Source organism: Caretta caretta, chromosome 1, assembly GCF_965140235.1.
Source record: "Caretta caretta isolate rCarCar2 chromosome 1, rCarCar1.hap1, whole genome shotgun sequence".
Taxonomy (NCBI): Eukaryota; Metazoa; Chordata; order Testudines; family Cheloniidae; genus Caretta; species Caretta caretta.
In genome coordinates, this window is record NC_134206.1 from 281,262,335 (window position 1) to 281,289,558 (window position 27,224).

The window sequence follows — 27,224 nt, forward strand, 5'->3', positions numbered from 1 at the left end:
CACTGCACCTGCCAGCGAGCCCCGTGGCCTGTCGGCTGAACTGCTCACCTCAGCCCGCGCCCGCGCGGCTCAACGGCCCTTGCCGCTGAGGCGCGCTCCCCGCTCAGGGTCCCTGCGCCTCTCCGATCCCCCGCACCCGCTGCGGCTCCATCCCTGCCGCAGCCACCTCTACCCTGCCCCGCGCGCCCTTGGGCCGCTCAGAGCCTCGCCCATGTCCCCGCCCACTCCCTCTGCTCAGGTCTGACCTCACGCTCCGGTCTTTCACAGCCCCGCCCTCTGATGTCTCCCTCCCCTCAGGACTCTCGCGAGATTATGTTAAAGCGGCCGGCCTCCGCGCCCCTTCTCCGGCTCTTTCCCCCTAGGCGGGTGAGCGAGTGCGGCGCGGCGGCGGCCGGGTCGGCCGCGGTGCTCTATGGGATAGTGGTGGATAGAGGCTCTCCTCGGTTCGGAGCGCTAGGGCCAGCCAGGAGCGGGGCATGAAGATGGCGGACGCCAAACAGAAGCGGAACGAGCAGCTGAAGCGCTGGCTCGGCTCCGAGACCGACCTGGAGCCGCCCGTGGTCAAGCGCAAAAAGACCAAGGTGAAGTTCGATGACGGCGCCGTCTTCCTGGCTGCCTGCTCCAGCGGGGACACGGACGAGGTGCTGCGGCTGCTGGAGCGGGGCGCCGACATCAACTACGCCAATGTGGACGGGCTCACCGCACTGCACCAGGTCCGTGCGGGGCCTGGCTCGGCCTGGGCGGGGGGGAACTGGGGCTGGGCCTGGCCGCGCGGGGGCGGGAGGGGCCCGGTGGTCGGGGCCCGGTGGTCGGGGGCGTGGGGACGTGCTGCCAAGCCTGACTCCAGCTCTCTGCAGCGGGGTCTGTCCCGAGCCGATGGATCGGCCCTGCGGAGGCTGCTCTTCCTCGTTTTCCCTAGTCTCTGGGATCGGCCCTACTCCACTGTCTGGGGTGGCGGCTAAACCTTTTCCTCCCCTGACTGGGGTGATCCGGGGCCCTCTCTGCCTTCCTTCCCCCGGGGACGGTGTCGGTGGGACCCCCCGGCTATGGATAGCATGGAGGGTGTCGCTGAGAAAGCTGGGTCCGCCGGGGCCCTGCCCGCTGTGTGTCCAGGGAGGAGAGATGGCGCCCCGGAGTCGGGGGAGGTGAAGGGCAGATCCCGGAAAGGGGGTGGTGTTGGCAGGTAAGGATGGTGGGATGAGAAACAGGGTCACTCCCATGTTTGCTGTTATCGGGAGAGAGTTCCTGCCGCCCCGACCCCTCCAATTTTTCTGCACTTAAGGGGATTAAATCTGCTTTTTGTGAAGGCGGATCATTTATTTTTCTCTGGTTTCTAGGGGGAAACTAGTGTTTTGTTCTTAATATAGAAACGTTTGTCGATAGGAGACAGGCTTCTTTCTTTATTGATGGTTTCTGCCGCAGTGTGAAAGCCCTACTCTTAGGTTAGCAGTGTTTTTACAGGATATTTTTCCTGCGGTGGGAGGTTGTAAGAAGGGATTGCTTTGTCCATGGTTTTTGAACTGAGATCTAACTTTCCATTCCATTCCCCCCACCCTTAATGAAAGTGGCCGTGAACTTTCCTCAAAATGGATGCTTTGTGCATGTTAAAGTTTTATAGCAATCTGATTGGAATCTGAAAATGTTAGCCAAATAAGGAAAGGCAGTGGCAATCCAGAGATAATGTGGGTTTGCCTGAATAGTTTTCGTTTCTGCAACAGACCAAAAACCATAGCAGCATATTAAATTCACTAAACTAAATTCAGAAAAGAAAGAACAATCTCTTTGATAGATTAATGTTTTGTTTTGAAAATTGTACCTCAGTAGTTCCAGAAAGACTTAGTAATTATGAGCTCTAGTTCGATCAGGTAAAAAAATCTTTCCAAAATAGCGCAGTGAGGGAATTCAGAGCAGTGTTGTGACCGTGTTCTCTTTCTAAACAGAAACTGGTGACTTTAGTATGTGGTAAACCTCTTGATAGTGAAATAAGTATGAGGAATGCCCCATTATTTATTGTAATAGCTAACAATAAATGGATTGCTAAGAACTGGATTTTATACTTTTAACTCTTACTGTAATGTAAGGTGTATATAATAGCTTTACTGTTTCCTGTACAAAAGTTGTCACCTGCCCTTTCATTGTATTATTAGCCTTGACAGAATTGGTAATGTTGTTATTAGAATATTGATAAGATTGGTTATATTGTTAATATATAAACAAGTTCTTTCAGGTCCAGAATGTATAGAACTTTTAATGGTGGGAACAAAAGAAGTGTTGTTTTTTATAGTTATTGGTAGAACAACAAATTAAGACTAAGGTTTCCGTTTTTTGGCCATTCTGAGAAGCCTTTTTAAAAAGCAGGTGAGGAGGAGTCTCTCTGACAACTTTATGATATTGTAGTGCAACATTTTTAGCATTTATTAATGTCATCGTTGCCTCTGTGCTGCCAGACTTTCACCCCTCCTTAATTTGCAAGCTGACCACAGATAGTGGGAGATCAAGATAGCTGCAGGTTTTTGGTTTTTTGCTTAAACTTCTGTTGGAGTAGTTGATACTCTAGTGTTCCTACTATGGGATAACTAAAAATGGCTTTGGGAGGCTTCTGTCGACAAACATCTAGTTGAAAAGCAAATTGGGAGATTTAACTGTGACTTGATTGTATATTCTCCCAACCCCTCAGGGAATGTATTGGTTGCAGTGTCCCTTTAATTGACACACAGTCTTTAGTGTAGCCAAACTTCTTTGTTGTTCATGCATTTGAGACAAAATAGAAAATACTGTACATCTTATTTATCATAGATGGGTCTACTCTAAATGAGAGCTGTTGTGGTATGAAGTAAGGCCAGATGTACCGTAGGGAAACTTCTCAAAAGTTTAGCACTTTGCTAATGCCATTGTGACTTCACCAGTGTCGGTAATGTTGAAAGCCCTATTATAGACAGGATTTTCCATGGTTACCATCATTTTTAAGCACTATATCAATTTAGACCTGCTCATCCATGTGAAACAAGAATACCTGCATGATATCTAAAATGAAGTGATTTATCCCCATTTTTGGACCGCTTTCTTCCCCCGGTTCTCATCCATTTATTCCACATCACCTGCGTTCTCCTGTCTTGAGTCGCCCACCATGAGTTAGGTTTTAGTGCACTAGAGCAGGAGCATAAACTACATTTTTGTAATATTTTCTTGTAGACACAAGGCAGTATAGGAAAAAGGGATAAGCAGCACTTTCCTTCAAAACGTTGGTGGCAGTTCCTCAACACATTCAGCCGTGAACACATGGGGTAGCTTCAGTTTCAGGGTATATGTACAGTGCAGCTAGAGGTGTAATTTCCAGCTCAGGTGTATGCATGCTAGGTTTGATCAAACTATTGAGCTAAAAATAACAGTTTAGCTGTACAGCACAAGCTAGCTGCCTGAGAACAATCCTGTTGGAGTCTCTAAGTAAGTACTTGGGCAGGTAGATTGCTGCTACCACGGTGGCTAACCTGCTCTTATAGCATACTAGCTGGATCAAAGTTAATGCATATGTGTCTACCCATAGAATTCCAACTTCAGCATAGACGTAGCCTCAGTTTCCACTGTGGCAACAAGTTGTGCTACCAGCCAAACCACTGTGCCATTCATTAGGCAATCTGTTCCAATATTAAGGCTCAAAAGCTATTTGGGTGGAGTAATAAAATTTGTAGGATGAACTAGGCAGGGTTTTTGTCCCTCTTCCTGTATAACAAAACAAATTCTTACTGTGCTTCTTATTCAGTATGCATTCTAAAGGCCAATGTGTACTGCAGACATTTATTTCTGAGATGGAAAGTCTGAGTGCTTCTCTTCCCCCATACTGCCTACACATTTTAATTCTACAGTGATTTGACACTAATTGCTGATTTCATTTTATATTTTGCTGCGCAGAAGTAGGCATGGTGCATGTTAAGTGCACTTCTTTTTTAAAGGGATGCAACATATTAAACTACGTTTTGTCACATTTACCACCTATATTCCAAGTAGTATTTAAGCTTCCTATTTGCAAATCAGTACAGAAAAATATTTTTGTTTTGTAATCTAGGTTAGAATAGATTATCATAATGGTCCCTTCTGGTTTTAACATCTTTGAATTTGAATCTTATTTTCTGCCTTTGACAGGGCTGTGCATAGTTGGTTTCCATGTTTTTTGGGTTGGGGCTTCCTAATCCAAAATGTTCCATTAACTCAATGGAAGTTGTAAAAGACAGAGTCTCTGAATAATGCATTTTTTCTGTATAACTGTCATGTGCATAGATGTAACGCTGGGATTGTAGGGGTTAACTTTTTCTTGTGATGTGTCCTTCCAGGTAATTCAGCAGGACTTAAGAGAAGAATAGAATCAGGAGGCGAAATGTGATGTCATGTAATACTTGCTAGCATTTAGTCTCTGGGGTGGGGAAGAAATTGCCTGTGCATGACTGGTCTATAAGAGCCTCCATGTTGTCACTTATTTAAAAAAAAATTAGAAATTCTTAGTACAGGCTAACTCTGAGAACAGACTTACTGACATGAGCAACATACAAACATGGTTTTTGTTTATGTTGGGTATATGAGTCGTCTTGTGCACTGGGTTTTATGGAATGATTATTGTAAAAAAAGACTGTCAAATTATTTTAAAACTTGTTGACCAGCAGATCTAAATTGCATAGTATGTATATTCACATCTTGAAGTGAAGACTTCAGTTTTGTAGTTCTTATTAGTGGTGGGTTTTTTTAATCTATAATACGCTCTTCTATAGGCTCATCCCTAAGATATTGGAGTGCTTTGTGAACAGTCATTTGTCTTCCTACACCTGAGAGCTATGGGGAAGTATTGACACAATTTTGCTGCATAACTGGTGATCAAGCTGATGTGGGAATATAACACTAGCTATTTGAATTGAACCCTTGATATTTATCGTGCAGATTGACTTCATTGCCTTACTATCTATTAAACTCTTCTTCCTAACAAAATCTGCTGTGTAGTCTGAAGAAGAGTTCTGTGTAGCTCGAAAGCTTGTACGGTATCTCTCACCAACAGAAGTGGGTCCAATAAAGGTGTTGCGTCACCCACTCTGTAGCTAGAACATAGTTTTCATGTGGGGGAACTGATTTTAAGAATATCTTAATGCTGTTGTCTTGGTATCATATAGCACTGGCTCAGCAGTGGCTAACAACACTATAACCACAGATCATTCATTATAGAACTGTACAGTGGTCTGGTTTTGGCTGACAAAGGGCAAACTTGGAGATGACAGTACATGCCATGTATGCAAGTTATTGTTATCTTAATATTTACTAATCGCAGAGGTAGTTGCTTTGACATAAGTTAACTGCCTCCCTTTTCTTTCAAAGAGATCCAGTTATTGCTTATTTATCGCAAACGTATATACTTGATCACTCATGCTGACATGGGCTTTAGTACTGGTTGTCATTAAATATCTTGGGTAATAGCCTTATCCCCTTCTAGAGCCCTTACACCTGGTTAAAGGGCTAGAGTGGTGTAAAAGGATGATTAAAAACCAGTGATTGAGCTGTAGATGGAGCCCACTGGCATAAAAACAAGGAAAGACAACTGTAAGGCTGTCTTCTGAGGACCCCCTTGTAAGCCCTGGGATAGGAAGTTACCAGACACAACATATAGCATGGCAGCCCGGTAGCCAGGGGTAGATTGCTGTAATCTAAGCTCCTATGGCCATCTACACTACGATAGGAGCTGCAGAGCAATTTAGGATCAAGATGATGCAAAAATGGCTCAAAGCCACCTTAGCACCCAACCCCCACTCCCTGAGCTGCGACTTCAATGGTGTTGGTCTTACTGGAGGACAGAGTCTTGCCCCATTTGCAGAAACGAATTAGTTTTACATTAGATATAAAAATTTGCACAAAAATCTTGAAATCCATACGTCAGAATTTGTACTTGGTTTACTGTGAAACTGATACCTTCCATCTCATTGCATGGGGGGGAAATCATTCTTGTTTCTGATAACACTGTACGCTTAGAGGTAAGGATTTAAAAAAATCCTTTATTGGTCATTATTCTGCTTTTTTCCTTTTTGCATGTGTCTCAGTGTGGACAACAGAAGTGGGGAAATCAGTTTCACTTCTAGGTTCTTAATGTTGCACTGTCTGACTTCAGATGTTTGTTTTAAAAAATTACTATAACGTAAAGAAATGAGTGGAAACGCTTCTGCTGGCCATAGATTCTGTAAAACGTGTTCATTTCCAGGAAATGAGAATTGAATAGCATAATACTTCAGTGTGACTAAGCTAATAACTATTTTAAGGTAACTCTTAATTTCCTGATTTCTGTGCTTAATTTTGCAACCTTAATATTGCATTAATAAAGGCCTGTCTAATTTCCGTCCTCTCTAAAGAAATAGTGGTGGTGGAGGAAGAGATAAAGTATATGAAGTGTTGGGTACATCATGTGCCCCTTCATACTACATGATAACTGAGGACATCTTTAGTACTTAGCCTACATATAAGAAAAATTCTATTAAGCATATGACTGCATACAAATTTTTGTAGAGTGCAATAATTGTAAATGTTATACCTCTCCAAACTTGGCTTAACAGCCTTGTGCATACTGAGGATTAACTATATGCCAGGTTTGAACCCAACCTCTCTTTTTTGAGTTGTATGTAAAGGCATCACATTGTCTCTGCTAAGTGTCCTCTTTTAAATGCACAAATATAATAATTGAACTGAATTCTAGCATATAGGCTGAGACGAAGCTTGGGGAAACTCCCATCTTAATAATTACTGGCAATGACATGAGTAGAAACATCTCAAACTTATTTATAGTATCTGTAATGTAGCATTTGAAGAATACGTTTATAAGATAGTCACATAGGTTTCATAACAAATTCAAAATATTGGCAATAACTACAGCCAGTATAATTTTTTTATTTTGTAAAATAAGTTACTGTTTAATGACCATGTCTTCTAGTTGTAAACTTTACCCTGGAATTAAATATTCTTGAGTCAGTACACTGATGCATTTACAGACTTCATTGGCACAATGAAATGTGTAGATTAAATGCCATGCGTGTTCTGACATACGGTACGCTTGATTTTTTTAAAATTTTTTTCTTTTGTAACCTACTTTTGTGTAGTAAAAGGAATGTTACATAAACCACTCATCACGATAGGTCGTTTGGGAACCACTGCATGTGAACAGATTCAGGTTGAGGAAGTTAATTGCTGATCTAGGCAGATGTCTGTGCTACAGCTGCAGTACTGCAGTTAAACTGCTGTACTGTAGACCAGTGGTTCTCAACCTGTGGCCCGTGGGCCACTTACGGCCTAATCAGCACATGGCTGCAGCCATGTGACATCCTCAGAGCAATACACGTAGTGTGTATATATAGTGTGGATGCGGCTCCCATAACACTTGGGATCTGCATATGTGGCCAACAGTGGTAAATAGGTTGAGAACTACTGGTATAGACACTTGCTACACTGAGAGAAGGGTTTTTTCCCATCACTCCAGTAAATCCATACCCTTGAGGCAGGAGCTAGGTCAATGGAAGAATTCTTCTGTCAAACTAGCTGTGTCTACAATGGGGGTTAGGTCACCCTAACTATGTTGCACAGGGTGTGAAATTTTTCATAGCCCTGAGCAGTGTACCTAGGTTGACCTAATTTTTAGGTGGTGGAGTAGACTAAGCCTAGGTGTCACTGTAGCTTTTGAACATAAATTGTAACTATTTCACTTCTATTTATTGAAATGGTATAATTCAGATTGTATTGTGAGCTCCAGGGTGGGGCAGATCCTCGGATAATTGCTATTGGAACCATGACTTCAATAGATCATCCTTAAGTTGAGTATCTGTGCCGATGTCTTCTGTGTACACACTATGGGCATAACTGGAAATAATACAAGCTTTTGAATGGTTAGTTTTGTGTTGTTTTGGTGGCCTTATAATGTCTATTCCAGTTAATAGGAGATGCTTACTGATATAAGTAATTTGAGGACTACAAAAGAGAGAGACTACATGACATTCAGTAACATTTACCTGATTATATTTTATTGTTCTGACCAAATCCTTCAAAGGATGAATTACAAAAGAGCAAGCACTTGCCCCTTAATTGTCTCTTGTTCAGTTTAATTTCCCTTCTGAGATGAAAACTAAGATTTTTAGCCATTAAGTACATCACAATTAAGAATTCACCACTTGGCATGCATTGAGTAGTGCAAAATTTCATACTGCATGTAAAAGTCGTTATTCTTATTAGTTTTCTTTGTTGATCTAATTGGAATAGAGCTGCAAGTCTGTATGGCTAGCTGTAAGCAGTGCATGTTCAGATGCTATCAGATGGGTGGAGACATTCCAAGCTGTCATGCTTGCTGTGTGCATTCCTGAAATGAGTCAATGGAAACCTTGGCATAGGAGTGGAGGCATTCCTCAGCTGTCACCTTTCTAGTAGTCTGTTAAAGTGCATTGTGATATGTCAGTAAGAAAAAGATTATCATGTATTTACAACAAACAAAATGTTTAGTCATGCATTGTCTCTGGAGTTTTAAACCTAGATTTTAAATCAGGTATAGTAAGTTTTGTCAAACTGCCACCTACGAAAGTGGTGTGTTAATGGCTTTTGAGGCATCACTAACTACTGTACAAAACAGTTCATCTTGTCTTCCCCTTTAAATTTACTGATGCAGAATTTTAGAAATGTTTTCAAATATGAGTGGTGGCATTCATTTCTCCATTACTGTCATACACCTTCTTAGAGTGTATTAGGAATATAAGGCTAATGGGGGGCATTTAAAATAATAAAATGTAATTGATCTTCAATAAATACAGGGATTTTAATAAATAGGCTGAGGCACTACAGACAAAATAATCACACAAAGGCCCAGTTTGGCATTGCACCTGCTTATGGTGACTCTGGATTTTCTCCACAAGAATGCTAGTTATTGCTTTTGACATTTAATCACTAATAAGAACTGTGCAGCTCTATTTGTTGTCAGACAAAAACCTGTCACTCTTAATCAAAATTGGCTGGTTCCAAATTATTTTAATACTAATACTTACATTTGTAACATGTAGAATGTTCTAGGTAGTGCTTTCCAAATTCATAAGAGGAGACCATCTAAAAACACAAGCTTACCATAGGGGCAAACATGAAGGGTAGAGGGAAGGAATGCAGCATTCAAGCAAACTAATTAATTTGGCACATGACTTTTTTTATAAAAATGTCCATGCATAAACATAGAAACTCTTTGTATCCCTTATTCACTATTATATTTTTTCTGTAAAATATCATCTCATCTTTCTCCCCAAGACTACCCTAAGTAATAAATAAATAAAATTTCTAGCTTCCCTCTATCTAGGACCTATCTCATTAGTCACTGCAGATGGGGGAGCACTGCCAGTTAACAGCTAAATAATGTGCACAAAATTCTAGTAGTGTGGCTCTGCAAGATCTTGATTTATGGGAGAGGGGGGTCATGGTAGGAGCCCTTGAGGCCAACCTGTCAGCCACTCTCCCTTATTGTGTGGAATGGTTCTAATTTCTGGGTTTTGTGTTATGAAGTTCTAGACGTGTATACAATACAAAGTCTTTTTTGTTGTCCCCTCCTCTCTCTCTCGCCCCCCCCTCCCCCAATTTAGCTGGGCTACTGTAGCTTTGTTTCTTTTGATTGCCAGTTCACCATTCCTTTGCTTGATAGTGTGAACCAGGATGGATAAACATTTTTTTTTTTAAAAGAAGTGGTTTTAGTTTTGTTTTATGTTGCTAGTTCTTCCCACCTGATAGTTTTGAATTACTGTGTCATGTACTTGTTTTGTTAGTAGAACTTCAAATTTTGTTCTCAGTTTCACTCTGATAATGCACATCTGTGCTGAGAGACTAGCTCAGAGCCTGTGAGAACACAAGCTTGAACATAAAATTGATGGGCATATATTCCATTCTGTATTTGCAAGCAGCACCACCTTCTGATAAATTATTAATGGAGACTTTAAAGTGGCTTATATGGGACTCTATTTATAAAGAATTAAAGGAGGCTGATATAATTAATGCAAATCAGCGTGGGTTTACGGAAAATGGATCCTGTCAAACTAACTTTATTTTTTAGTGAGATTACAGGATTGATAATGGTAATGTACTTAGACTTCTGGTGTTTGACTTATTACCAGATAACATTTTCAATTAAAGAACTAGAACAATATAAAATTGATACGGTATGTTATATGGATTAAAACTGATAGGTCTCAGAATATAATTATAAATGGGGAATCATCATTGATTGGGTATGTTTCTAGTGGGGTCCTGCAGGGTTTGGTTCTTAGCCCTATGCTATTTAACATTTTTATTAATGACCTGCAAGAAAACATAAAATCATCACTGAAAGTTTGCAGAAGACCCATACGTTGGGGGAATGGTAAATAGTGAAGAGGATAGGTCACTGATTAAGAGCGATCTGGATCGCTTGGCAAGCTGGGCTCAAGAAAATAATACGCATTTTAATACACCTAAATGCATATACGTCTAGGAGTAATATTTCCAGGATGGTGGACACGATCCTTAGAAGTGGTGACTCTGAAAAAGATTTGGGAATCATGATGCTAAACGTGAGCTCCCAGCACAACGCTGTGGCCAGAAGGGTTAATATGACCCTTGGATGCATAAACAGTGGAGTCTTGAGTAAAATAGAGAGGTTATTTTATCACTGTATTTGGCACTGCTGTTGGAAGATTGTGTCCAGTTCTGATGTCCACAATTGAAGAAGCACATCAATAAATTGGAGAGGGATGGTTCAGAGAAGAGTTACAAGAATGATTAAAAGAATGGAAAATGTGCCTCGTAGAGGTAGATCCAAGGAGCTCAAGCTATTTAGCTTAACAAAGAAGTTTTAAAGGGGTAATTTGATCAGTCTATTAGGAGCTGCTTGGGGGAACAAATATTTGATAATGGGCTCTTCAGCGTAGTAGACAAAGCTATAACATGATCAAAGGACTGGAAGTTCAAGCTAGTTAAATTCAGACTGGAAATAAGGTGTACATTTTTAAGAGTAATTTACCATTGGAACAATTTACCAATTTAATCGTGTTGGATTCTTTATCTTTAGACACTTTAAAATCAAGATTGGATGTTTTTCTAAAAGATCGGTTCTGGGAATTATTTTGAGGGAAATTCTATGGCCTGTGTTGTACAGAAGGTCAGACTAGATGATCACAATTTTCCCTTCTGACCCTGGAGTTTGTGAACCTGTTGAATTTCTGAAAAGCTTCACGAAAGCTTATGCTCAAATAAATTTGTTAGTCTCTAAGGTGCCACAAGTATTCCTTTTCTTTTTGCAGATACAGACTAACACAGCTGCTACTCTGAAACCTGAAAGAAAGCTGAAATTCTTTGACTAGGCTATATTTCTCCATCAGTTTGTAGTTTTCATGGGCCATGTGCGTCTTGTAGTTTTTTAAAATCATACCCATAGGTGCTTAAAATGTAGACTTAGGATCCTTGTTTTGAAAACTTTGGCCTATGTATTTACAAAAAATAAGTTTGTGATAATTTTGTCAGTGTATCGAAAGTCTAAACTTTCAGTCTTGTTTTGAGATGAGATTTTTATGCCACGAAAGTTTTAATAAATACAACTTTACAGTGTTGTAAACATGCACATGCTTAGCTTTACTCACATGAATAGTCACTGAAATCATACTATTCTATTATTATGAACTACTTTACATAACTGCGTTAGTGTTTCCAGGACCAAGACCTTAACTTTATGTATCTTGTCTTTAGCATTTTTGTAAAATTTGAGACCTTACCAGAAGGGTCAGTTAAAAAGTCTCAGCATTTAATTAAACTTTAAGTTTACATTAACACATTTTCAAATGAGTGTTACTAACCTACAGTTGACTTTAAATGTAAATTGCTTTGGTCTAAAAATCACTCTGTACTGGTGCTTTATGACTTGATGGTGCCTAACCTTCATAAAAAGCTCAGCTGAGGATAAGTGGTAGACTCATGTCTTGTGCCATCCTCCTCTTGGGTTTTAGTCCAGGTAAAGAGTGAAGTTTGTAATTGTATTAATTATGGCTAGAGGCCTCCCCAGTCAATATCAGATGGAATTAAAAAAACAAGTTATATAAAACTGCAAATTATTAGAAATTTTACATTCTCACTTTGTCTAACCTGTGAAACTTTTTGTGCACTTTATTATAAGGGCCCTAAGTGATTAAAGCTACTTTGAATAGAGTGTAATTTGTCTCCAACTCCATGGAAAACAGTTTAACACTTTCTATTTTCTTGGCTCTCAAGAATAGCATAGGAGAGAGGGTGTGCTGCACTAATACTGTGGCTGTCAGTGAGTTTCTGTATGCAGTTCCCTTATTAGTGTGGACAAGGGGTGTTTAATACTGATACCGGCACGTCACTTTATATACTGGAGACCTAACTTACATATTAAGGGAAATTTATTTTTATTTGACTGCAGGAAGTTACAGTAAGATATTCTTACTGGTGTTTTGGTAACTTGACTAAGATGCAGGAGGCCTAGTATTACTATTTAGTTTCTACTGTTAGTTTGGGAAGAGACATTTAATTAATGTCTTAAAAAAGAGGTGCTGTATGACTATTTTCTCTCTACCACTAACCCTCCAATACTTAATTTCACTTAGTATATGAATTAAAACAGCAAATAATTGCTCCTTTTTTGCTACTTGTAGCATGCCATGTCATCCTCACCCCCAGTCTATTTCAAACTTTAGCACCTTTCTCAACTATGTGAACAATTCTGAAGTCCTGGTTTATGCACAAACAAGATCTAGCATTTAGCACTGAAGATTTAAAAACAACCTCTTTGGACAAAAGCAGTTTTTTTAAAAAAAACTCACCAGAACTGAACATATTTGAATCTTTATTAGGGTTGTGAACCTTCCCAGATTGGCCAGGAGTCTCCCGGAATCAGCCTCAATCTCTCGGTGACTATTAAAGACAATCCGGGAGATTTTAATAGGGCAAAGTCTGGTCAGTGGCACAGCAGGGTTAAGGCAGGCTCCCTACCTGCTCTGACTCTGCAGGATTCCCGGAAGTGACTGGCACGTCCCTCTGGCTCCTAGGCATAGGGACGGCCAGGTGGCCTCTGCGCGCCGCCCCTGCCCCGAGCGCTGACTCTGCAGCTCCAAATGGCCAGGAACCGTGGCCAGTGGGAGCTGTGGGGGTGGTGCCTGCAGGCAGGGGCAGCGCTCAGTCGCCTGGCTGCCCCTGAGCCTAGGAACTGGACATGCTGGTTGCTTCCGGGAGCCGCCCTAGGTAAGCGCTGCCTGGCCGGAGCCTGAACCCCTCGCCCCCTCCTGCACTCCAGCCCTGAACCCCCTGCTGCACCCAGACTCCCTCCCAGAGCCCGCATCCCGGACTTCCTCCTGCACAACTCCCTGCCCCAGACCCAGCCTGGAGCCCCCTCCCACACTCCGAACCCCTCCATCCTAGCCCAGAGCCTGCCTCCCCTCCCTCACCCCCACCCCCTGTCCCAGTCCAGTGAAAGTGAGTGAGGGTGTAGGAGAGCAAGCGATGGAGTGAGCGGGGGCATGGCCTTGGAGAAGGGGTGGGGCCTCATGGGCTCGGATGGGGCAGGGGTGTTTGGGTTTGTGTGATTAAACAGTTGGCCAATCCTAATTACTGGTACCTCCTAGCTGGAGGCCAGTACAAAAAATAGGCCAGGATGAATCTTGCTGTTAACCCCTATATGTCCCTCTGCTTGCTGGGTAATTGCAACACTGGACTCCTCACCAGAAAAGTTAATTTTGATCCTGCTATGGTATTTCAAAATATTTTGGTCTTGTAAGTGTTTAAAATGAAACACTTTCTCTGGCTGCAGTGCAGGGAGGGTGATAATCTTACAAATACTCCCCAAATTTCTATTAGTGTATAGTACTGTGCAATAAATACTTAACTTTTAACTTATTAGACTAGCTAGTGGGGGGAGGAGGTGGAAGGGGGGCAAATTTAGGTAAGAGGGAGCTTCAGTTGGGGTCCAGAAGCAGTGCCTTTCTGAGAAGCCAAGTCCTTGACAACTCCCAGCTTGCTTGTAAATAAAGTTGCAGGTACTGTAGTCAATGGCTCTTGCATGGGCTCTCAATTCTTTATATTATCCTCTTGCCAGTATCTCTTAAATTTCAAATTATATTTCCCCAATAACTGTTGCAAAGAAGGAGCTTTCTGTCTCTTTGCTGCTTGCAACCTTTTTTGGAGTATGCTTATTCCATGAATGACTCTAGTGATTGTCTTTGCTTATAGCTTTTTGTAACAGTATCGTGAAACTAACAATTCTTGACTATTTCTCTGCTACGGAGTTCTGAATGGCTAGTTTTACAACATCTTAATTTCAAGATGCTGCTGTTGGGGAATACCATTTGATGCAGCAGAACCATTGGACCTGCTTGCTGACTCAGAAAGATAACACAGCATTGGTTTGTATTCAGTTAATTTAGAAGTAGTAGAGGGACTAGAAAACTAGCCCATCTAAAGGTGCTTAAATTCTGCAGAAATCAATAGCTTTGGGCTCTCACAATTTGTCAGCTGACTCAGGCTCCTCGGGTTGCGGGGCTGTTCCATTGCTGTGTAGGCTTCTGGGCTCAGGTTGGAGCCTGGGCTCTAGGACCCTGTGAGGTGAGAGGGTCACAGAGCCATCTGTATAGCAATGAAACATGCATGCAGCTGGAGCCCTGTGAGCCCAAGTCCGCTAGCATGGGCCAGCCATGGATGTCAACCTGCTGTGAAGACACTCTTAGGTGCTCCCAATTCTCCTCCTCCTCCTTCCCTGCACATGTTCCAGAATAGTAGTACCTACGTGCCAAATAGAACTTTTTGTTCTCCGGTTTCCCCAGCTCTTCAGCTGCAGAGGAGAAATAGTTTTACCTTTTTTGACTGGGTGGTGGTGGGGGGGAGGGGGGGATTGCATGTGAGGCAGTGAGAAGTGACCAAGTTCCTCTTTGTTTTTCCCCTTTTCACTATCCCTTTCTTTCATCATCCAGCCCTCCACCCATGATCTAGCTTTACTACTGTTGCTCAGAATTTTTCTAGTAGGCCTATACTGCTGCTACTCATAGCTTTTTCTTTTGCAGTAAATGAGTAATTTGATCTACGTGTTTCATTATTTCCCCCCAGAGACCACACCTACTGTAAAGATACAGATACAATTCTTTCTCAGCACTCTGAGCAGCAAAAGTGAAACTTCCAACAACTTCTACCCATGCATCTTAGAGCTGTGAAACTAACGAGAATCTTTAAATTACTCTGCTGTTCTTCCGAAAGGGAGGTAACTGTTATCAAACTGAGATCATAATTTCCTGCAGTGCAATTGTAATGATCTTCTAATAAGGTGAGTTACAAACAGTGAAGTCTAGATTTGTGGCTAAACTGCAGTACTTGGCGTGAGAGAATCTGGGTTCTATTCCTCCTTCTGTAGATGTTATGTTAACTCTGCTTGTTCCCTATCTCTTAATGGTGAAAACACTTGCATGAAAGGTTTTCATGTATTTGCAGTAGAAGTTTGGCCTTAATTCATAAATGTGTGGAAGTCACTGTTTCTGTAATATCCTTAAGAGTTAAAAATGAAAGCCTCTTTAAAAGAAAAAAAACCCTTTTAATTAGCCAAGTTTATGAATAAATTTCAGACACTTGAGCTTGAGGTGTCACAAACTGTAATTATAATGACAAAAATTATTATTATGGCAGGGTAACCCAGGAATGGATCCTTAAATACAAGTCTTACAAAATCATTAAAATACTATCCTACATGCAGTTTGCCCACCTTTTTTTTAAATGAGGGGAAGTATGGACTACCAGTGAAACCCTGGCTCCCGGGAAGTCTGAAATCAATGGAAGTCTTGTCTGTTGACTTTAAGGGAGTCAGGGTTTCACTCTAAATCTTACCCCTCAAATTACTCTGGGTGGGTAAAACATTGCAAGGCCGAAGTACATCCTACAACGTTGTTCTTGATTTCTGAAATTGGACTTTGTATTTGAATAGCTTGAGAAGTCCTTACTTAAACAATAACATCTTCTAACTTTCAGCAAAGACTTGATTTCTAAAGCCCCATTAAATGAGTCTAAACTTTTGCTCCTGACCCCTTAAAGGGCAAAATTGTAAATTGTGCTAACGTAGTAATCCTCCACCTTGTGTTTCAGAGGTTCAGGGGAAAAAGATGCCTTATTGGCCTGCAAGTCAGATGTATTCTCTTCTCCTGCCTTTTCATTAGAGTGTCAAAAGGTCTCAACTGGCTGAATGGGAGTGTGGCTGATCCTTCAAATATCCACTGGATGATATCTTAACGTTGATTTTAAGCATCATTTGCAGCAGTCAATTTTGTGGCAGCACAGCACACTTTTCAGTCAGGACTGCATGCAGTAATAGCTTCTAGCAGAACAGTCCTATGAAATCTTTACTATTACGACCAAAAAAACCCCCAGCAAGAATCTTGTGAAGTTTCTATTTCTTCAGAAAAATGTACAACTTGGAACAACTTTACTAACCTGTACTAAAAAGTCAGTTTAGTTTGGAAGGACAAGCTGTAGTCTACTCCATGCATCAACAAAATGGCCATCAGAGTTCTGATCACTGAAGATTTGCTAATGAAGAGATGTGCTATGTAGAGAACAAGAATGCATTTTGTCTTTTGAGATAAGTTGATGGTTTGGTTTGGCAGCTAGTTTTCAAGTCCAAACAGTCTTTATGCAAAAGTGATATCTACATCACTGAGTAAATATGGAACATCAAGATAGCACTCCTCATCGTGATACATCAGCCTACATCCATCCTGTATCCAGATCTATATTTTTATTACTCATTAGTAAGGCTACTTTTATGTCACGGAGGTCATGGAAGTCACGGAATCTGTGACTTCCAGAGACCTCCGGGACATTCTCTGCTTCAGCCCCAGTGGCCGCGAGACTCTGGAGCTGGCAGCCAGCAGGGCCCTGGCGGGGTTCCAGCCACAGGCAACAGCCTCAGATGGAGGGGCTCCTTGGGCGAGCAGCTGGGGAGATATGGTCATCCTGCAGCTCCCAGCTACCACGGTGGCAGGTGAAACCATGGAGCTGCCGCAGCAAAAGTCAGACAGGTCACGGCTTCCTTCAGTTTTTGTTTATTGCCCATTACCTGCCCATGACTTTTACTAAAATTAGCCATGGCAAAATCTTAGCCTTACTCATTAGCCAGTTATTCCCACCCCACCCCCCCTGCTTTCTCAGAGCCTCCCACTTTCTACCCAGGATTATGGACTTTCTTTCTAGGGGAGAATACAATCCAGCTGTAGCCATTTGGTCACATGGAAACCTGTTGTTACAGCAGGCTGCTATATTCTCCAGCTTCAGATTTTCTTGCTTCACAGCAGGGCAGGAATGGTAGCAGTACTGATATAATACCTAGGTGCATGTAGAATTTTATGTCCTCATTTTCCTTACTGAACTGTAAGCAGGGCAGATTGTGGATCAAGATCTGCCCTTTAATGGGACAATATTGTGGCTCTTTGGACTGACTGGATAAGATCCCTATGGGTGACTAAAAGTCACTTTTGATTTTCTGTCTGGAGCTCTCCTCTGTCTTGCAGCAGAAAGGTGCAGCCACATATGAGCAAGTTACTATGTGAGCAGATTCTCTGGGATGAGAAAAACCACAGTTAGGGATTCTGTTTTGGAGGGGGGCATAGAATGGCAGCTGGGGAACATCAGTTAAATCTCAATTTCAGAAGTGAAAAAAGCTTTGCTGTACATTTAAATGACTGTTAATACAAAATACCGGAGTCATAAGGTACAATAACTGAAGTGTTTTAAAAATTGAATTGCTGCTATGAAGAATGGGGGCACCTTTCTTAAGAACAGGTGACTTGTCATTTCAGGGCTTGAAAATCTTATGAAATACCTAGTACTCATCAAAAATGTGGTGGCTAAGGCAAAAGCAAAAATGTGGTGGCTAAGGCAAAAGGTGGCTAAGGCAAAGGCTAAGGCAAAAGCTAAGGCAAAAGGAAGATTCTGGGGGACATCCTGATTAAGGTTCAGTTCTGCAGAAACTCTGTCTTCAGAACAAGATGTTATCTAGTTGTCTGGAGTTGTTTTTGTTGTAGCCATGCTAAGGATTTCAAAGACTTTCCTAAATAAGCCACCAAAAGCACTTCTGCAGAATGTGTTGCACAGCCTAACATTTTCAACATAAGTAAATTGGGCATGAGCGTGGATGGGAAATTAAATTCTGTAGGAACTAATGGTGTGGACTCCTCAGCCCCCAGAAGAACTTGTTCAAAATATTGTATTTCAATTTAAAATGTATGTAAATTTTGGTAGCTGATGTTAAAATCTTAACTCTTACAAAATTAAAACTTTTTTTGAGCCAAATTTAAGCTGAGTTTTTTTTATACTTTATGTAATGTCAGGAATAAACATGAGGCTTAAATTCTGCTGTTGGGTATATCCACTTGGTTCCTAGTAAACCTGGTGGAAGCCCCACATCCAAGTAGAAAGTATAGCTCTAAATCAGTGTGTGTTTATAACTGTTGTGACTTGTTTGTATTACAGTAGAAAATTAAGGCCCCATTGTACAATGTACACACATAGCAAGAGACTGTCCCTACCTTGAAGCACTACACTATAAATAGACAAGAGACAAGTAGTAGGGGGTGGAGGAAGGAAAGAGGCACATAGAAATGAAATGACTTTACTAAGGAGACACCACAGGTCAGTGGCAAAGCTGGTAGGAGAACCTAGACCTTGTGAGTCTAGTAAAGCACCATAACCAGTGAACCATGCTATACTTCTAACTACTAAAGAGAGATCTCTCTCTTAACTACTGTAGAAATTCAGTATTTTTTTTTTTGTGCTTTGTTTATGCCTCCATTCAGCCAATGACTCAAGAAAATCTGCCACCCCACACTGGAACCCATATGGGGGTATCATGAAACAATTACAAGGCATACTCAATGGGGACTTATCAGATGCAAGTTCTCCACAGACCAGGGCACACCAACTTCAAATGGCACAAGACTCTGCCATAACAACAGACACACATTCTGCAGACCTATCTACAGTGCTACGATGATCAGTGCTCCCCAACACACCTTCCTAGATCCATGGCTCCAACATATGCCTGTCACAATATGGGGTGTATCTCCTACAGTGCACCAAATGCCCCAATAACTATGTGGGTGAAACCAGACAATCACTGTGTTCTCAGATGAACTCTCACAGAAAAATAAGACAAAAACGCAATACTACCTGTGAGCAAACACTTATCACAAAATGATCACTCCATATCTGACCTCTCAGTCCTTGTCCTCAAAGGAAATCTGAACAACACCTTCCAAAGGTGAGCCTGGGATTTTAAATCATAACTTTGCTATATGCTAAAAATCATGATCTTAATAAAGACACTGGATTCATGGCTTATTACAACAGTCTGTAACCCACTAATCCTCTCTTTTGGCCTGACTCTTGGAGCTGTGGAGGTATTAATGGGCTACTTCACCTTGAATGGTCTCTTAGAATTTGTTAACTGCTTATGCTAAACCTTCCACCTTGTATTTAGCTGTGACACTGAGTACCTTTCCTGAACCTGAAAAAGAGCTCTGTGTAGCTCAAAAGCTGCTTTCACCATCAGAAATTGATAAACTAAAATATATTACATCACCTACCTTGTGTCTCAAGAAAATTTTGACAGCTGCTAGCTTTTCATGGCTCTTTAGTTCCTAGCAGAGAACTTAAAATGTGAAGGCATAAATTATGCCTTCAGAACTTCCACTTCTTCAACTTCCTACTTTAGACAGGTGATTGAGTGTGAAGAATAGAAGAATCTGTTCCTGTAAAGCCAAGCAAATGTTAATTTTTTAAAATTTAGTATAATTGTGGAATACAGATCATCCTTGCTGAACTCTGGAGATCCCAATTGAACTGTGTTCTCATCTGGTTTGGTATTGGAGTCATTCAGGTTTATTGGTCACAGACTATTAGGAGCTGGTTTCTAAAGACATTGAACCTAAAATTGTTCCAGGTCTTGAACCTATCAACTAAAGGTGCCAATGACCTGTGATTCAGATGACAGAACTTAAACTTGGGTCCAGTGTTACAAAACATTGTTTGAAAGTAGTTGAACTGAATATTGTGCTGTCTACTTCTTTAAATCACAAAAAGCAATAGTCTCAGGGAAGAAATTGTAACCATCTATAGCAAGTTTTTACATGATATTTCAATCCTCCAATAAACAAAGCCAAAGCCAGCTTAGAAGATGATACTGAGTGAGGGGTAAGCTGTTTTCTTCTAGCTTACATATGTCAGAGTAAGGTAATAATTATATGCTTAGCCCATTGGAAAGGAGTAATCTGAGAATAAATGGGATCAGAGAAAGATGTGCATCTCCCAGGTCTTCGGAGTGTGGGTGTGGGGGAAACAATAGTAAAAATGGGAAGGCAAACAAGATCAAAAGGCTTTCAGAATTGCTCTGTCAGTTCACTTAGGCCCAGTGCTAAAAATTTAATTTGCTGCCTAAAATAGATGTCATAATCACCAGTTTGGTAACTAATTCACTCATTCATAAGACAAGGTCCTGCCTGAATTACCCACCAGTTAGTGAGTGAAATGTATTGCAATGTGCTGAAATTGACACAATTGAAGACTTAAGAGTCCTCTGCCTACTTTTTCCTTTGCTGTTCTCTTTGGGCATATAATCTGAGGTGGTCTAATCAAAACTGAGGACCCCAAGTCATGCTTCACAAGTTTTTCTTAGTTGTCTTTGTCTCTGGTTTCTTTTGTGCCTTGACAAGTAATGCTATTGCAAGGGGCACTTACCATCAGGTTGTTCAGCTTGAACATGTTTTTCATGACGTGAGCCACATTGTGAGAGACTGTAGACTGTTCCAGGAGCTCCTGGATAGAGCAGTATTCAAGACAAAGGATGAGAAGAGGACATTGGTGTCCTCCATACAGTACAAATGACTTGCAACAAAGTGTCAGTAGCTTCTTTACTTCCTCATACTGCTCATCAACCAGTATCCACAGATGCTGGGTCGAAGAGCTAAATCTGTGATCTTTCACTTCTAACTCTGTAAAGAGTGCTCAACTCCTTTCACTGTATATCAGAGGAGCTGGAACCTTTTCAAGGAAAGGGGAAGTGGGGTGGAAGGAGAAAGGACACAGCAGCAGCCACTTTCAGCTTCCATCCCAATGGGCTGTTACTTCTTAAACAGCAGTGGCTATTCCATGGAGTTTTATAGCTAGTCCATTGACTTTATGCATGGAAGTACCCTTAGATAGATGGAGTATGATCTCTCTCAGATCATCTTTGCTTATGAAGAACTGTTTGAACTGAACCTGGAAGCCTGTGCAGGAAGAGGAAGTCACTGTAGTTGGAGACTTAGTAGAATATGCTCCTTGCTACCCATTAAGCAGAGCAGACCTATTTTTTGCAGATACAGCTTCTGAGTGGTCTTCAGGAATACCACCCCTTCACCCAAGTGAATCGGTAAGCTAGTCTGGCTTTTGAAGTACTCATTACCCAAGTATTTCTGCATTTATCCAGGCCTGTCATTAAGTTTGTCTCCTCTGCAGGTCCAAGAGGCAGGCCCAGCCCTGACAGCCACAGAGGGCTTAGCTCCTCTTTTGGGGAAAATATCCCAGTTATGTTCCAGCTTTAGGAGAATCTACATTCTGACCTTCAAAAGATTAAAAAAGGTGGTGTCACCTTTTGCTTCTCTGTGCTGTATGAAGACCTAGAAATTTAGTTTTTCCAAAAATATTCCCTTTGCTTGATAGTTTACATTAGACCTATGGTTTTCAACCTGTGGTCTGTGGACCCTTGGGGGTCCACAGACTGTGTTTTCCAAAGGGGTCTGCATCTCAATGTGAAATATTTTTAAGGGTCTGCAAATGAAAAAGGTTGAAAACCATTGTATTAGACATACCCAAGTCTTGTTTTGCTGGAAAACCTGCTAGACTAGGGGTGGGCCAACTTTTTCGCCTGAGCGCCGCATCTGGGTAGGGAAATTGCATGCAGGTAGGGCTGGGGTGGGGGATTGGGGTGCGGGAAGGAGTGCAGGGTGTGGGAGGGGGGTGCAGTGTGCAGGAAGGGGCTCAGGGCAAAGGGTTGGGGCAGGGGAGGGGTGCAGAGTGTACGAGGGGGCTCAGTGCAGGGGGTTGGGGTACAGGATGGGTGGGGGTGTGTGGTCGGGGGCTCAGGGCAGGGGGTTGGGGTGCAGGAGCGTTGCGGCAGGGGGCTCATGGCAGGGAGTTGGGGTGCAGGCAAGTTGTTGCAGGGGGTTGGCATGCAGGCAGGGAGTTGAGGTGTGGGCTGTGGCCTGGTGCCTCTTACCTGGAGCGGCTCCAGGGTGGCAGCGGCACGCACCAGGGCAGGCTCCCCGTTCCTGGCCAATGGGAGCTGTGGGGGGAGGTACCCACAGGTGAGGGTAGCGCATGGAGCCCTATACCACCTCCCCCAGGGGCCACAGGGATGTGGTGTCGGCTGCTTCAGGAGCAGTGCTGGCCCGCAGCACCACAGGAGTGCTAATCCCGCGGGCCATAGTTTGCCAACCCCTGTGGTAGACATCTCTCAGCACATTTAACATAGGCGCTTATACGTTAGTTGCAAGGCAATAACATTGCATTTTTAATATTCTGGTGAAAGTCTTTATTAAAGTTAAGTATTAGAATGAGACAAGCTTGACAGCTGACTTGAAGAAAAGTCTCTTCCCCTCCAATCACTCAGACTGATAGGAACTTGCAGTTCCAAATGCCTAAGGCCTTTGGATCAGAATGGTGAAGCCATTGGTCTCTTCTTGCATTTTTCACAGTGTTTTGGATATCATGGGAAAGGCATAGAGAAGAGCTATTGGCCAACAGTGGAACAGTATATTTATTAAGTTCTCCCACGCTGCATTGAATTCCATGGATGAAAAAAAAAAAGTGGTGGGTTCTCTCATCTATTTGCTAAAAGTTGTTCCACATCAGTAACTCAAGTTCTTGCATCACAATGGAGTATGAACTCAGAGATGCTATTCAGAAGTGTCTGCCAGTTGCCTGCTCAGCTAACCTATCTCTACTCGTTTGCTTTTACACATGACTTGAACCAAAGACAGATTTCTCTACCACCCCCCAAGACAAGTTTTGTTGTACAGCATCAGCCTCCTCACTAACCTGCTTTTCATAAGTAAGCTATTTTGTTGATCACCATTGTAGTCATAGGTTGAGTACAGAACAGGAAGAGAATGAAATATGGCTGATGGTACAATCTTGAGTTCCTTCTTCCTCTTCTAGCCGACAAACCTGATAATTCAGATATCTATCTCAAATCTGCTAGCTTGCAAAGAAAGTTGTGACAGTTGATTGCATCAAGTTGTGGAAAAATTGTGTAAGTAAAGTTATGAATACAGGACAACCAAATTCAGTTGTCAGTTTTAGGAGTCATGAACACTTGAGCATTAGCATGTTTTTAGCACAAACAGGTTTAGTCAAAGTTTTATACAAGACTAAGTACTGAAAAAACAAACAAGTAAAACAAAGTATTTCTTCACACAATGCACAGTCAACCTGTGGAACTCTTTACCAGAGGATGTTGTGAAGGCTGAGACTATAACAAGGTTCAAAAAAGAACTAGATAAATTCATGGGGAATAGGTCCATCAATGGCTATTAGCTAGTATGGGCCGGGATGGTGTCCCTAGCCTCTGTTTCCAGAAGCTGGGCATGGGAGACAGGATGGATCACCTGATGATTACCTGTTGTGTTCATTCCCTCTGGGGCACCTGGCATTGGCCACTGTTGGAAGACAGGATACTGGGCTAGATGGACCTTTGGTCTGACCCAGTATGGCCGTTCTTGTGTTCTTATGTTAATACTTAGCCATACCAGCAGGTCTTCACTGACACCAGCACTGCATGACTGCACTATCTGAGAAGTACTGTGAGACCCATGCTTTCCTATCAGTTCTGAATTAACTCTGTTAAGAACTCCCACACGGTTTGTCATCCCCATGAATTGGATGGTTTGAAGAGACAAGTTGACTTTTCTGGAGTCACTAGAGAAACATTTAATCATTTCAGCTGTAACTGCAGGATCTTTATGCCTTTGATCTTGAAGGGACATCAGGTGTGATGCTTCTATTAAGTCTGTTTCATAGGCTAGAGCAGGGGTGGGCAAACCTTTTGGCCTGAGGGCCACATCTGAGTGGGGAAATTGCATGCTGGGGTTGGGGTGGGGGAGGGAGTGTGGTGTGCAGGGAGGGGCTCAGGGCAAGGGGTTGGGGCAGAGGAGGGGTGCGGGGTGTACAAGAGAGCTCAGGGAAGGGAGTTGGGGTGCGGGAGGGGGCTCAGGGAGTGGTGCAGGGAGGGGTGCGGAGTACGGCAGGGGGCTCAGGACAGAGGGTTGGGGTGCAGGAGGGGTGTGGGGTGTGGCAGAGGGTTGGGATGCAAGCAGGGGGCTCAGGACAGGGAGTTGGAGTGCAGGAGGGGTGCGGGTTCGGGCCTGGCGCTGCTTACCTGGAGCAGCTCTGGGGTGACAGCGGCGTGCGCCAGGGCAGGCTCCCTGCCTGCCCTGTCCCCGCCCGCGCTCTGCTCTGCTCCACTCCAGGAAGTGGTTGGCACCATGTCCCTGTGGCCCCGGGGAGTTGGGGGCCAGAGGGCTGAGCGCACTGCCCTCTCCTGTGGGTACCTCCCCCAAAGCTCCCATTGGCTGAGGTTCCCCGTTCCCAGCCAATGGGAGCTTTGGGTGAGGTACCCATAGGCAAAAGCAGCGTGTGGAGCCCCCTGCCCTCCCAGGGGCTGCAGGGATGTGGTGCCGGCCGCTTCTCGGAGCGGAATAGGGCCCACAGCGCCACGGGGGTTGCAATCCTGCAGACCGCATCCAAAGCTCTGACCAGCTGGATCCAGGCTGTAGTTTGCCCACCCCTGGGCTAGAGTCAGCTGTGTGTTCTTAGAGTTCATAAAGTAACAGCTGGGGACTAGAGGCAATTGGTTCTCAGTGAAGGGCCTTTTGCTCAGACACCTGCTGGACCAGAGGAGAAGCAAAACTTCAGGGCTCAGTGTCAGCAAAATCTATGTTTTTTTTTTGCGTTTGCCTGAGAAACATTTGAGGGTTATGGTGATTGCAGGAAATGTATAAAGTTCTGTTGTAGTTGAGGCTGATGTAAAGTCTGTATGCTCCATGCTTTAAAAACTATGGACTTTTGGTTGTTTGTTTTCTTAAACAGAATTCTGCATTTTTGGCTATGGAAGCCACAATTTTTGCTGCAGAGAGGTGTCTGACACTGTTTTCCTTCTTCCTGTCCTGTCAGGACCTGGCTGAACTCTTTGTTCTCCAGGTTACAAAGGAGAGTTGATTGGATTTCAGAGTAACAGCCGTGTTAGTCTGTATTCGCAAAAAGAAAAGGAGTACTTGTGGCACCTTAGAGACTAACCAATTTATTTGAGCATGAACTTTCGTGAATTATAACATTCATAAACCAGTCGGAGAACACTTCAATCTCTCTGGTCACGCAATCACAGACATGAAGGTCGCTATCTTAAAACAAAAAAAACTTCAAATCCAGACTCCAGCGAGAAACTGCTGAATTGGAATTCATTTGCAAATTGGATACTATTAATTTAGGCTTAAATAGAGACTGGGAGTGGCTAAGTCATTATGCAAGGTAGCCTATTTCCCCTTGTTTTTTCTTACCCACCCACCCCCAGATGTTCTGGTTTAACTTGGATTTAAACTTGGAGAGTGGTCAGTTTAGATGAGCTATTACCAGCAGGAGAGTGAGTTTGTGTGTGTATGGGGGTGTGGGGGGTGTGAGAAAACCTGGATTTGTGCTGGAAATGGCCCACCTTGATTATCATGCACATTGTAGGGAGAGTGGTCACTTTGGATGAGCTATTACCAGCAGGATAGTGAGTTTGTGTGTGTGGTTTTTGGGAGAGGGGTGAGGGGGTGAGAGAACCTGGATTTGTGCAGGAAATGGCCCAACTGGATTATCATGCACATTGTGTAAAGAGTTGTCACTTTGGATGGGCTATCACCAGCAGGAGAGTGAATTTGTGTGTGTGGGGGGTGGAGGGTGAGAAAATCTGGATTTATGCTGGAAATGGCCCAACCTGATGATCACTTTAGATAAGCTATTACCAGCAGGACAGTGGGGTGGGAGGAGGTATTGTTTCATATTCTCTGTGTTTATATAAAGTCTGCTGCAGTTTCCACGGTATGCATCCGATGAAGTGAGCTGTAGCTCACGAAAGCTCATGCTCAAATAAATTGGTTAGTCTCTAAGGTGCCACAAGTACTCCTTTTCTTTTTGATTGGATTTGTATCTCATACTCCCCATCTGTCCATAAAAGGATAGAAGTGAACCGCAGAGGGACCTTTCTTTTTTCATCTTGCCCAGAGCACTCTCAGCATCTCTTGTTCATCAGTACTATCCTGGGTTTTCGAAAGCTTGTGATTTTTCATTGAGCTGCTACAAGCCCCATCTTTCCAGGCTGAACCTGAGCTGGTTTGGTTGGTTAAACGCTGACAAATTTTCACTAATAGTTGCTGACAAACATATGAGAATGGGCATATCTTTAAAAATCTATTTGGGAAGAACAGACTAGCCAGCTTCAGTAACTCATTTGCCTATCTGAGACCCATCCCTTTTCTGGGCAAAGCTAGACACAAGCCACCAGGGTCATTTCAAATTCTTTCCTTTCCAAGAAGCAGCATGTGGCAGACATTGGTTCCTGGATAGGGCAAATGAGGGAGAGTAGCAGTAGGAATGGAGGAGGAGGGAACCCATTCAAAATGGGCCTGTATAGGACTGGGAATCCCTACAATTAGAGAATTTGGTTTGCAGTTTCTCTGTTTCTTTGCAAAGAATCAATGTTATGTTTGCAACTCTTGTATTCTGGCTTTTTAAACAAACGATAAATTAAAATTGCTGCAGAATGTCCATTATGGCAGGGTGTTCAAAGGGCAGCTTCTGAGTCCCATGAGCGCTTGATATTAAGGCCCAGTGTGTTACGCAGAAAAGGCATTTGCTTCCAGTTGCCACAAGTCAGTTTAAGATCTTATTCTACACTGGGGGACATGCAGCCATGTCTGTGGGGGTGAGTAGGTGCCTCAGAAGGGGACTCAAACGGATTTTTTAAAACAATGTAAAGAATAGCTTGCAAGAATAGATGCATGCTCAGTGTAGGAACTTTCTGAAGGTAATGCATTTCCCTGGATGTGGAAATTCTAAGGGATTCTCTGAACAGTTCTTTCAGGAATTGTGCTCATGAGTGC

The 27,224-nt window shown here is 42.7% G+C and overlaps 1 protein-coding gene across 3 annotated transcripts in view; it reads left to right on the plus strand.

Annotated features, from left to right (window-relative positions):
- The first annotated feature begins 320 nt into the window (after positions 1-320).
- The window catches only part of PPP1R12A (protein phosphatase 1 regulatory subunit 12A), a 214,819-nt gene continuing 187,915 nt past the window's right edge, over positions 321-27,224 (plus strand). Inside the window, exon 1 of one of the 3 annotated variants that reach the window (XM_075124336.1) lies at positions 321-713. In XM_075124336.1, the coding sequence (XP_074980437.1) occupies positions 477-713 (237 nt within the window). In that variant the 5' untranslated portion in view covers positions 321-476. The remainder of the gene's footprint in view (positions 714-27,224) is intronic. The other 2 variants (XM_075124334.1, XM_075124335.1) reach the window with 2 other exon arrangements.